Raw genomic sequence first — 12,970 nt, forward strand, 5'->3', positions numbered from 1 at the left:
CTCTGCTGCTCAGAGGTTTCTGTTCTTGGTCCCGACACGTAGGAAATACCTACACAACCAGTCAATGGCCACCTCATCCAGTGATTGGCCGATCGGTCATTTCCTTTGTGTTGGGACAGAGAACAGGAGGCATGAACCACATTGCTGGAACAGCAGTAGCAGGATGGACTCCATAGACTTACTATAGAATTCGTCTCCCACTTTTAGAATAGAGAATGGTGTTTAGCTGAGCATTTATCCCCCTTAATCTACTCATCAGTGTCATTTTCAGCTCCCATACTGATTTAAATTTTATTTACGACACGTCAAAAGTGTTTTGTATTTTAAAGACAATGACACTTTAAGTTTTATAAATACAGATGCTTTCTGCAATGGCTTACACATAATGCTTATATTTTGGCAAAATACGGTAATATGGTGATCTACTATCTAATGTCATTTGACTCACATCATCTTTTTTTTATTTTTTATTTATTGCAAACACTATTGAGAGAAGTTTTTCAGACACACAACTTTTTTTTTTTTTTTTAATGTTCTCCCTCTGCATGTGCCAGAAAGTGGATGAGAAGAGAAGAGCGCACAGATATTGATTGACATTTTAGTTTTAGCAGTAATAATGTCAGATCTAAGCAGGGGCTTATAGCCATTACTGCACTGATAAACAGCACACAGTCTATTTATATGGACTGCCCAGACAGCCAGCACTTCACACTAATGTCACTGCCTTTAACAAGAACTTCATCTAGATTTTATACAGGTCTTTATTATTATTTTTATTTTTTTCCCTCTAACTTTTGCAAAAGGTACAGTGATCATTTAGTTTACCCCTTTATGACCAGGATATGACCAAGTTCTAGTTACAGAATTTAATCCCTTAACGACATCGAACATAAATGTACGTCATGATGCGGTGGTACTTAATCCACCATGACGTACATTTACGTCATGAACACGACCGGGAGCACCTTGTGCTTGTGTCATGCACGGCAGGTCCCGGGGCTATGAGCAGCCGGGGACTCGCCGGTAACGGCAGACATCAGCGATCGTGCCGATGTCCACCATTAACCCTCCAGATGCCGTGATCAATACACATCACGGTATCTGCAGCAGTGCGGCACTTAATATGGATGATCGGATCGCCCGCAAGGATCAGATCATCTGTAAAGGCGGCCATAGGTCCCCTTACTTGCCTCCGGCGTCTCCTGGGTTCGATAACACTGAAAGCACTGAACAGTATTAGCAACCAAGTGATTGCTATAAATAGTCTCCTATGGGGACTATTAAAGTGTAAAAAAAAATTGCAAAAATTTGAAAAATCTCCTCCCCCAATAAAAAGGTAAAACGTCAGTTTATCCCATTTTACCCCCCAAAAGTTTAACCATATTTGGTATTGCCACGTGCGTAATTGTCCAAACTATTAAAATATCATGTTAAGTATCCTGTATGGTGAATGGCGTAAATGCATAAAGGCATATTCCCCCAAAAAATTATAAAAAAATGTATTAAATGTTATATATACGCAAATGTGGTATCCATAAAAAGTACAGATCATGGCGAAAAAAAATTGCCCTCAAACCTCTGCTTATACGAAAAAATGAAAAAGTTATAGGTCGTCAAAATAGAGGGATTTTAAACGTACTAAGATTTTTTTTTTTAACGGTACAATAATAGAAAAGTATGTAATCATGGGTATCTTTTTAATCCTTTTCACAGAAAGAAAACATGTAATTTTTACCGTAAATTGTACGACGTTAAAACGAAACCTTAGAAAATTAGCAAAATTCCGGTTTTCTATTTTGTATTTTTTTGGTTGCGCCATACATTTTATGGTAAAATGTGTGATGTCATTACAAAGGACAACTGGTCGTGCAAAAGACAAGCCCTCATACTAGTCTGTAGATGAAAATCTAAAAATCATTTTTAGAAGGCGAGGAGGAAAAAAACAAAAATGCAAAAATAAAATTCGTCTGGTCCTTAAGGCCAAAATGGGCTTGGTCCTTAAGGGGTTAAAAGAAAAAAAATCCAGATTTATAAAATTTTGATATGTGATACATGTAGCAAGAGAGCAGGGGAAAAAAATACATATGTGACTTTTAAATGGAGATGCGACTTTTTTTCTTCATAAATAGCGACTATCGCATTTGATAAATACATGACCAATGCAAAGTAAAAAAATATATAATATTACTACTTAAGCAGAAATGAAATTTCAGAAATGAAATTTGGAATAAGCAAAAATCTAAAAGTCCCAGCATGTATAGAAAAGTCGCACGTGCGCAAGTACGTGCAACTTTTTACGCAAAAAAAAAAATCTTCTACGGAGCTTGATAAATCTCCTCCTTCTAGATGGTTTTTGCTTATCTCCCCTATTATCTGTGTCTCTCCTTCATTATTAAGATATCTATGACTATTGACAACAATATACTGGTTGAGCTAGCCATACATGTTAGGCCACATGGCGGAATTTCCGTGCGTAATTCCACAGAAGGATTCTGCTGCACTGTGCACGCAGCAGTATTTATGATGTTTCTGCCACGGAAATTGTGATTTCAGCATCAGCAGTAAGAATAGACACGTCTATTTCTTCTGCGGATACCGCAAGGAAATGCACTGCCATCTATGAGATGGCGCATTTCCAAGTGGTCCTAGTGCCAGTATGTTCTGCCGGCACTCCGTTGTCTGTTGAATATCTGCACGGAATTTTCCATGTGGACGTTCCATCGTGTAAACATAGCTTTAGACACCTGTTACTGAATATCTCTCCTAATCCCCAGTGCACGCTGGGAAAGCATGTTTTCTGAATGGGGAAGAGAAGAAAGCCACAGATAAACTCCATTTATCTCTACAGAGCAAGAGGATCGGGCAGTTGAAAATAGACAGCCCGATCCTTATGTTGTGTCCCGATACAGAACGCGGTTCTGTACTGTTTTTAAAAGTCCCCTCAGGTAGAGTCCCTCAAGTCCACAGTGAATATAAACTATGTGCAAAGGTTATTAGGATGTTTACACAGTATAGGAACTTCCTATATCCAGAGTTCCAGAGACACAGGTAACCACAGGCCACCAGAGACAACCAGCTACCAATGGGCTTTAGTCCAGCCCCTGATATATGAAGGACTGTAGTCTCCACAGTAGCTGAGTTCCTGCTCTTCTCTTCTCACTTCACTTCCTGGACAGTAAAGCAAGCACCAGTCCTGTACAAGTTCAGTCCAATACAGCTAGGCCAAAGCCTACAAGTATGTAGCCATATCTAATCTGTAAGTCTCATCTATGTCTACAAGTCATGTCTCTACTATCCCTGCCAAAGTCATAACAGTAGCACAGTGGCCTGCATCATTATAACTACTACAAGTCCAAGCAAGCCTGAGTGTCCCGGTCACCTCTGTGGAAGTGTGCCATCTGTAAGAAACTTATACTGCCTTCTTCTGTAAAGTTCCAGTTGCATCAAAACCTGCTTTGGACTCTCATTTAATATATGCCGTTTCTGGGTTGGTTGTTGGCGGTGCCCTACACCATACAACCACACCCTGGCGTCACGAACACTAGGGGTTACAACATCTTGCCCCCAGGTTTAATACCATCTGGCCCAACCACCTACACCGCTACACCCAGTGGTCCCGCCATACACCCTGGGTCACCACACTTATTTCCCCCAGCACAGTACAGTGTCGTTCTTTCTGTTTGATTACTAAGCCCTGATGGTGGCACTGTGTAGAAGTGCACAATGCCATCAAGCAAGGCATGTAATTTACCTGAATCATGGCACGAAGATCATGTAATTACCCCATTATTTTATGTAAGGCGGGACGGGAAGAGGTAAAGCTGAAGTGAAGACACATTTAATAAAACGTAGTCACATACACCTTGTCATTAATGTTTTTAAAGGTTTTCATTTAAATGTTTCCAATATTCTGATGACACAGTATTTTTCTTCATATATATAAATATTCTGCATACATGACATGCCATTGACGCTGCCATACTAAATCTTATGCCCATGGACACACTAATTGTCAGCCCAGAAACACACAGAAATATATAGAGCGTGCTAAAGGAAGGAGTAAACCACACTGCAAGTAAAACCTCATTATTGGATTTCGCTAAGAGGTGTTAATTAAAGAAAATATATAAAACCTCTGACAGGTTATTGCAATTATGCATAATATATGAGGCTTTCTTAGCTTTTTTATACAGACTGCTCATGTTTGTCCTCATTGTCTTTGTCCTTCCTGACCCTTTATTGTCATAGTCACTACCTGCATCACCCGCATGCAAGGTCAGGCATGGTCTGGCAGGGTTCAGGTTTCTGTGTCTTTTCCGACGTTAGAAGAATTCCTTGATGCCTTATTAGCAGTGACAAGATAGCATGACTGTCCCTCATATATCAGCGTAATTGTGTTTATCAAGCTGTCAGGAGCTCACGTTCACATTCATGTCTGACTTTAATTATTCCGTATTTCCATAATTATTTTCTTTAACGGTTTGAGCAGTCCCAACAGGTCTTGGTCTGGTGGTGCACCTACCATAGAGGAAGACAGTACTGCTATGGGACCCATTGTAAGAAGGGGGCTTGACACTGAGCAGTTTTTTCCTTTTACAATATTATGTTTACCTGCAGCCACCACCAGGGGGAGCTCAATGCATACAGCTTTATACAAAACCCAATGAGTTCACTGAGAGCTATATAAACCCATATGCAGAAAGTTTCTTCTGTAGTTTACTGCAGGCAGCCATGTCAAGGTATGTCAGGAAAGGGTATTTATGAGTACATCCATGAGTACACAGAAAACAAATCTGCATGTGGTTGAATATGTAGACTCATTCACACATGCAGGTTTTTGTGTGTTACTACATTGAACCTTTTAATGCAAATATTGTATACAATGTAATAAGTGCAAAAAAAAAGTCTGTTTAAAAAAATTATCCCCTATGCACAGTATAGGGGATAAGTGTCAGAAGTGAATGAAGTGTGTCAACCACGGCACAAAGTTGTGGCCAACATGCCCCCTCCATGCATCTCTTTGGTAGAGCCAGAGATACGGAGTTCGTGTATCTCCAGCTCTCCCATAGAGATGCATGGAGGGGGCATGTTGGCCACCGCCTCATGCTCTGGTCAACACAACTCTTTTGTTGGAGATCTGGGGCGCTGGGCAGAAGATCGCAGAGGTTCACAGCAGTTGGATCGCGATCTGATGCTTATTCCCTAGCCTGCGGATAGGGGATACGTTTTTTTTTTATAGTGGACTACTCCATTAAATGGATACATTAGTAGAGATCTTAGGCCAGTCTAAACATAAATCTACTGGATGTGCCAAGGCTCACCCAACTAATAAATTTAGCGTATCTGTCTCAGTCCCTGTGATTTGAAACAGAAATCTATACCAGCTATGAACTGGGGGGATTTTTACAATATACACAGTTTTCTGATGTCATTTTTAGTCCTTAACCCCCCAATCCCATCCCCCAAGCCTATCCCCAAGGCTGTGTTTACATGTTCAGGATTTTAATTGCACAGTACATAAAAGATAGTGTCTCTGGCACTGCTGGGGTTGACTTGCCTACGCCCGGAATCTGTGGCTTCAATAACCGCTAGTGTGTTGTTAGGTGGTGCTCTACAACTTGTAGGACAGTGTTCATACAGCAAACAACCACACAAGGATTTTAATTGCATTTATTGCAATCTATCTATCTATCTATATATATATATATATATATATATATATAAAACTCAGTGTGTATGTATGTGTATGTGTGTGTGTGTGTGTGTGTGTGTGTGTGTATGTTCCAGCATCACGTCCAAACGGCTAAAGATATGAACATGAAACTTGGCACACATGTTACTTATATGTCAACAACAAACATAGGATAGGTGATTTAACCCTTACTCACCCCCATTTACCAGGGGAGGGGTTTATGTTTAAAGTCCCATACAAGTCTATGGGAAATATGTTACTGCATAACTTCCCAACAGCTGGAGATATTTCCATAATACTTGGTCACATGTTACTTATATGTCCACTTAAAATATAGGATAGTTAATTTAACCCTTAACTACCCCCATTTGTGAGGGTCAGGGTTTTTGTTTAAAGTCCCATACAAATCAATGGGAAATGTATGTTCCCATATAACTTCCGTACGGCTGGAGATATTTCAATACCTGGTACACATATTATGGGTTGGGATATGAGGACGGGATGGGAGGACCTGGATAGGAGGACCTGGATGGGAGGACCTGGATGGGAGGACCTGGATGGGAGGACCGGGATGGGAGGACCGGGATGGGAGGACCGGGATGGGAGGACCGGGATGGGAGGACCGGGATGGGAGGAAGGGATATAACAACAATATATGAGGATGGGATATGAAGTCAAACACTTCCTATTTTCCTCCCCAACAAGGATTTGGAAGGAAAAACCGGCAACGCCGGGTACTCAGCTAGTATAAAAAAATACAAAGCCAGAACTGTATTTGCAAAAAATAAATAAAAGCCTCCGTCTTGATCTGTTCATAGCTTTATATTCAATAAATGCAAATGAAAACATGTGAACACATTGTATGTCAGTGTTTCCCAACCAGGATGCCTCCGGCTGTTGCAGAACTGCGACTCCCACTTTTGCAACAGCTGGAGGAGCTCTGGTTAGGAAACACTGCCATATGTGTTTACTATAAAGATATAAATTTGCCTTCCGATGTGTCACCATAACATCTTTGTCTGTCCATTGCTTTCCCAGGGGGAGCTTACGAGGTGAAGCAACATCCCTTCTTTTGTGCCTTAGACTGGAACAGTTTACTAAGACAGAAAGCAGAGTTCATTCCTCAGCTTGAATCTGAAGATGACACAAGCTATTTTGATAGTAAGTAAATGAGATCTCAAGTAAACTGTAACCTTGTAGACTACGTAATTTATAGCTATATTTTTATACACATCTATAGCTATAGCTTCCTCTCCATTTCGGTGAATGTTCTTTTTTTTGTAAGTGGCCGCCTGGTAATAGAACATATTGGTAAATATTATTTGTGTTATAGATTTTTTTTTTCCCTTCCAGGTATTAGTGAGAAAGTATTAATATATTTTGTTCTAATGGTGAAATATTATGACTTTCAGCCCGGTCTGAAAAATACCATCATATGGAAACAGAGGAGGAAGATGATACCAATGATGAGGACTTCAGTATGGAAATTAGACAGTTTTCCTCAAGCTCACATAGGTTCTCTAAAGTAAGTATATATGTATTAATAATACACCCTTTTTACTATTTGTAGGACAGTGTTCAAAATGTGAGGATGCATTATCATCAATGCAATGTTAGAAGGCTACATCATTTGTGTGCAGACACCAGCTTTGTGCAAAAAGTTTGCAACTTTTTGAGATTGCCCACAATGCTTACCAAGTAGGCAGTGCCAGTAGAGAAGGGGAGTGGTTTTGTGCAAAGGGGTTTCACCCGACCCCATCAAATGTATCTGCCCCCCCCCCCCCCCCCCAGCCACAACGCATCACTGAAACAGTGGGACCATATCTGAGGATATTCTGGCTGCATCTAGACAGAACTTGACTGCTGCCTAGAAATCTGCCATGTTAACAATGGAAATTGCTTTAAACAATTGTAGTGTATAGATAAGACTTGGGTAGATAAATACATTTGTGTTATCTTCTATGGATACTGAGACTATAACTTTGCATCGTTCTTTTTGAATCACTCTGCATTGCCTTGATTATTATTTTACTGAGCAGAACTAGTCACTGACACATGTTCATTTTTTCTAATCTGTTTTTAATCTTTTTTTGTTTTCGTACATTTAATGGAGGCTACAATCCTGCTTGGCCCCTTTTAACAGCATTTAGAGAGATGCTTTACAACCTTACAGCCCCATGTACATGGGCAACAATAGACAGGAGCTGTCCCATTGACATGACCTTTGCAGTGGTTATTCTACAGGGAGGAGGAGGCTGAGCTGTGAACATCATCTATTGTTAATACTGGTGTCACCTTTCACTGTACCTGGTATCACCTTTCACTGAAAATGAAAACTGCAATATTTAACTAGTATTTTAAAATATAGCTATTAGTAATTTAAAGTAAGCAATTCTTACTATAAATGTATGACTAAATAGCCAACTGGATGTTACCAATTGGGGGTGTGCCCATACACTATCCAACACTGTCGGCTTTGATTGAATTGTCTTCAGAAAAACGCATCCCACTGTGAAATCTGTGCATGTTGACCTATCCTAAAAGTCATTTATCCATCGCCGCCAGGTCATAAAGCAGGGCTGTCCAATGATTTATTGGTAAAACATTGAAATATTGACACTACACAAGGTATGTGTCTTGGGATATCTATCAGGATAACACATTTTATGTGTGTGTTTTAGGTATTCACCAGCTTTGATCAGATGATGCAGAACAAAATGGAGGAAAAGGATGATACCGCTGAGAAGTCAAAGAACCTGAATTTACCTCCTGTGGAATCTCTCAGCTGGAGCTCTGAATACTCTGAGATGTGAGTTGAGTATTGGGCTATTACTATTGGTGGTTAATTAAAGGGGTATTCCAGCATCCAAGCCAAATAATGCACATGCATGCAATCAGGAGTTTTTTCTGAAACATTAATCGAACATGCACCCTGCCTATCCATGTAATGTCTGTGACACTGATGGACACAGTAGTGGGCTGTGCATGGCTGTTTTCGGCAGTACCATAGACTTTGAATGGATAGGCATGGTGCATGTCCGACTGCCGTTCCAATCAAACTTTTCCTAGCCATGTTAATGTCACTGGGGGAAACGTGGACCCCTGCTGAAGTTCCACCAATTTAGCTTTTATCATCAAATGTATAGCTGATTTATGCCTTTGGCCAGAATACACATAAATGGTCTATTCACACGTACAGTATTCTGCGCAGATTTGATGCGCAGGATTTTCTGCTGCAGATTTCAATGTAAACTGAATGACTGAACACAGCTTGGAATCCTGCGCATCAAATCTGTGCATCAAATTTGCACATCATATTGTACGTGTGAATAGACCCTTAAAGGGATTTTTCAGCCCTTAAAAAAATGTATTCCGTATCTACAGTACATCAGGTGCTCCCATAGGCAGTGCATAGAGGTTGCAAGCATGTGATAAAAACCTGTCCACAGAATAAGGAAATGTCTTAAGGGCCAGAACACCCCCTTTAAAGGGGCACTCTGGAGCTCCAGCATTTTGAACATTTTATTCAGAACACTCCGAGCCGGAGGCAGTGATTGTGACGTCACAGCCACGAACCCTCGTGACGTCACACCCCCTCCATTCATGTCTATGGGAGGGGGCGTATTGGCTGACACTCCCCCTCCCATAGACATGAATGGAGGGGGCGTGGTGTGACGTACCAAGGGGGGGCGTGGCAGTGATGTCACGACCACTGCTGCAGGAACCCGGTGTTTGTTTAGAATGCTGAGTGCTGTGGGTGATCATGGGGGGGCCCAGCAGCGGGACCCCCACGATCAGACAATTTATCCCCTATCCTTTGGATGTCTAGCAGCAGAGTACTCCTTTAAGGCTAGAATATCCCTGTGAGCATCATGGCCCATGTACCTGGAATTATTATTCCGTTGTATGACCCATGTCCGACTAACCTTTTATGCATACCTACAGCTTTAAATGCACCGTGCAAAGAAAGTGTCTGTCTGACAAAAGCCCAAGAAACATAAAAGTGTGAAGCAATAAAGTACAGGTCATAAAGTCAGATAAAAGGGGAAATGACGTGAATGTTCATGTAGAAGTAAGAGTAGACTGTTCTTTATGTTTTCGCTCATGATACTGAATTAAGCTTTGTTCCAGGTTTGAGAATTAAAATAAAAGTAAAAAGAAAACATTTATATATTCTTTTAGGATCCTTAATTTGGTTGATCTGATCTGTTTCTACAACGTTGCTGTTTTTGTATTTAAAGCAGAAAAGCATGAAACTTAGTTGATTTTACCTTTATCTGTAGATGACATGTCACGTCAGTCATGAGGCTTCACCATGCATGTGGTATACTCTTCTGGCCCTCCCTTAGTCTCTAGCTGATGGTGATGATACTTCAGTCTGTGTAGCAGCCACCTAATTCATTTCTTGTGTGCCCACCATATATGTTCATATGTAAAGGCAGAGGTCACGGAAAATTCTGGCTGTTTTACAAAAACTGTCCACCACCTGTTTATGCTATACAGGCTGCCATTAGACCTCTATATGGAAATCCTGAACTGTCAATGTCAGCAAGGTTATAAATTGTGGGAATGAAAAAGATTCTAAGTTAAAGGGGTACTCCGGCCCTAAGACATCTTATACCCTAGCCAAAGGGGACCCCCACAATCTCTCATGCAGCACCCACCTGTCTCAGCTGCTTGCAGTGCTGGAGGCTCTGTGTCTGAAGCCTCACGACAACGGGGCCGGAGTATCGTGACATCACGACTCCGCCCCCCTTGTGATGTCACATCCCGCCTCCTCAATGCAAGCCTAGGGGTGGATAGGGGATAAGATGTCTTAGGGCCGGAGTACTCCTTTAAGAATCTTTTGCAGGGGGAATTGTGTAGCGAGCGGTCATAGACAAACTATTGTTCTAGCCGCCTGCTAACTGTTATTGGCCACAAAAAAATTGTCCAAAATGTATTAGTACTTGACTGCGTATGGTGCATCGTTCATGCTCATTCGTCCTTCATCCAATATCTTTAATCCTGTATGGCCAATAAAGGTGCCCATACATTATAGAGAAAAATGTGGCCGAAACTGCCAACTGTCTAAGGTGTATGGCAGCATGTAGGATATGTTGGATTCCAACAGCTTGACACTATTGTTCTGGAAAGATAAGGTTCCACCAGATCGGTCAGGCTGTGGCTTAACCCTTTAACTCTCCATAGAGGACAAGTGAATGTTTGGCCAAAAGTTGTTGAAAGTGTATGGCCACCTTAAGGGTCTATTCACACGGCAGAATTTCCGCTTGAGGAATTCTACCACAAATTAAAGCCCATAGACTTCTATGGGATTCCGCACTCCCATTCACACTTCTGAGCTTCTGCTTGCGGAATTCCGCTAGTGTAACAATTGTTCACTGCGCGGGTATTAAACGGTTGTTCAACCATGAAAATACTTCTGTTTGTGAACCCTTAAATCAAGCCAAACCACTCTTGTTTGCTGGCTTTATCTGGTCTATGCTCTTGCATGGGGATGGGTTGCAATAATGGATACAGCTGATTGACGGGTGTCACACTTTCCTCTCCATTGTTCGACGTGTAGGATTTAATTTTTTTAAAATATCATCAACTTCTAGTTTGCAGAGTGTGTGAACAAGTAATAAAGCCACAACTTGTTTTCTTTCACAATACAGGCAACAGCTGTCGATATCCACGTCTTCTGATGCGGACAGCCTCAAGCAGCGGCACAATACCAACCTCCTTCCAAAGTTTGCCATCTCTTCTGACCTAGAGCGAGATGATTCAGGTGCTGGGGAGTCCCAGGAAGAAGGAGATAAGTCTGTTCTTGTATCAGAAGATTCTCCTCAGGAAGATCCCGATCTCTCTACACCGGTCAGCATTAGCAGCTCCACAGTGTCAGGTGTGTATAGGATAGGTCTCCATCTATTCATCACAATGTGTAGTGTTTGCTTATAAGTATAGAAGAACCATTGCATCATTAGGACGATCTTGATGGAAATATTATAGACCCCTTTCTGCCAGTATTATGCTTGGATGTTAATGTATTTCAGAGGAGAAATAGTTTTACTATGTTAATAAGAAGTGCTTAGAAGTCCTTAAAAGGGTTTTACAAGACTTATATAATCATAGGCCAGAATAGGCCATCAATTACTGATTGACAGGATACCAGTACTTGGCACCCTCTGTAGATCAGTTGTTTGGTGCCCCACACTAAACAGGGCCGTAAGCCAGATTCACCCCACTACACAGTGAACTGTTCAGGGCTTTAGTACCCCAACAATCAGCGATTGATTCCTATCCTGTGGCTAGGCCATCAATCCAAAAGTCCTGTAAAACCTCCTTTAAAGGAATTGCCCCATATGTAAAGAAAGCATATCAAGAATTCACCTTTATAAAGAGATTTGCTAAAACCCATTCTGTCCTTGTCCTGGTTACACAGCTGGTAGGGTTGTTACAATGTATCAGAAAGGACAGATATGCTGACATATTTTTTGGTGGTTTCCATTCATTCACTACAAACAAGTTTTGAAAGGGACAAACTGGGTGAAAAAAAAGAAAATGATTATTGCATGTCCACACCGATCTTCACCTGGTCCCGTCTTAAAAATGGGAACTTAACAGTGACCGCCTCAGCCAGTGTGTGGCAGACAGGGCATTTCCTCTTTAAGAGAGACCAGAAAGTGGAAATCAAAGGGTAAGGCAGCAGGAACTACTGTATGGTCTATCATTTTGGCGCACAGGCCAAACAGCTGGATTTCTTCTGACATTATTGGAGTTAATATAGCCCAATTGCCACACATACATAGGTCAATAAAAATCTTCTATGAACCATTTACTAGAGTGCCAGTTTGGGACTGACAACACCTATTGATGCTGTAGTTATATATGTAACTGTGGCAATGTTAACAAAAAACAGAGTGTGTCAGTGTGATTTACTGTATATTTACCTACAAAGTAGCCAATATTAAGCAATCACTAGTATGGGTGTTTGGCCCAAATTGGTATTTATAGATAAATAATCCATTTTCTAAGAAGTACTTGGTAGGAGTTTGTGTCATGGATGATGAGTGTTACTGTGTCTGTTATTACTATTGTCTCCAGAACATAGGTTATAAATCACAATAATTAACAAGTTAATAGTTTTTGTTCCATGGCAGGCTCAGATTAATGGGTATTTTATGCCCTTTTACTTCTGTGAGATAAACATTCTGTATAGTTAGTTTATATGATTTAGTGAGCAGACAGTAACGTGGTAGAACGTTACATACAGAGGCCGATAATAAAATCATATGG

At 41.0% G+C, this 12,970-nt stretch overlaps 1 protein-coding gene across 12 annotated transcripts in view; it reads left to right on the plus strand.

Moving 5' to 3' along the window:
• The window catches only part of MAST4 (microtubule associated serine/threonine kinase family member 4), a 632,006-nt gene that overhangs the window by 600,404 nt on the left and 18,632 nt on the right, over positions 1-12,970 (plus strand). For all 12 annotated transcript variants that reach the window (XM_056541555.1, XM_056541557.1, XM_056541556.1 and 9 more), the window contains 4 exons: positions 6,731-6,853; positions 7,105-7,217; positions 8,374-8,501; positions 11,350-11,576. In XM_056541555.1, the coding sequence (XP_056397530.1) occupies positions 6,731-6,853; positions 7,105-7,217; positions 8,374-8,501; positions 11,350-11,576 (591 nt within the window). The remainder of the gene's footprint in view (positions 1-6,730; positions 6,854-7,104; positions 7,218-8,373; positions 8,502-11,349; positions 11,577-12,970) is intronic.

This window comes from Hyla sarda, chromosome 1 (assembly GCF_029499605.1).
Source record: "Hyla sarda isolate aHylSar1 chromosome 1, aHylSar1.hap1, whole genome shotgun sequence".
Classification (NCBI taxonomy): Eukaryota; Metazoa; Chordata; class Amphibia; order Anura; family Hylidae; genus Hyla; species Hyla sarda.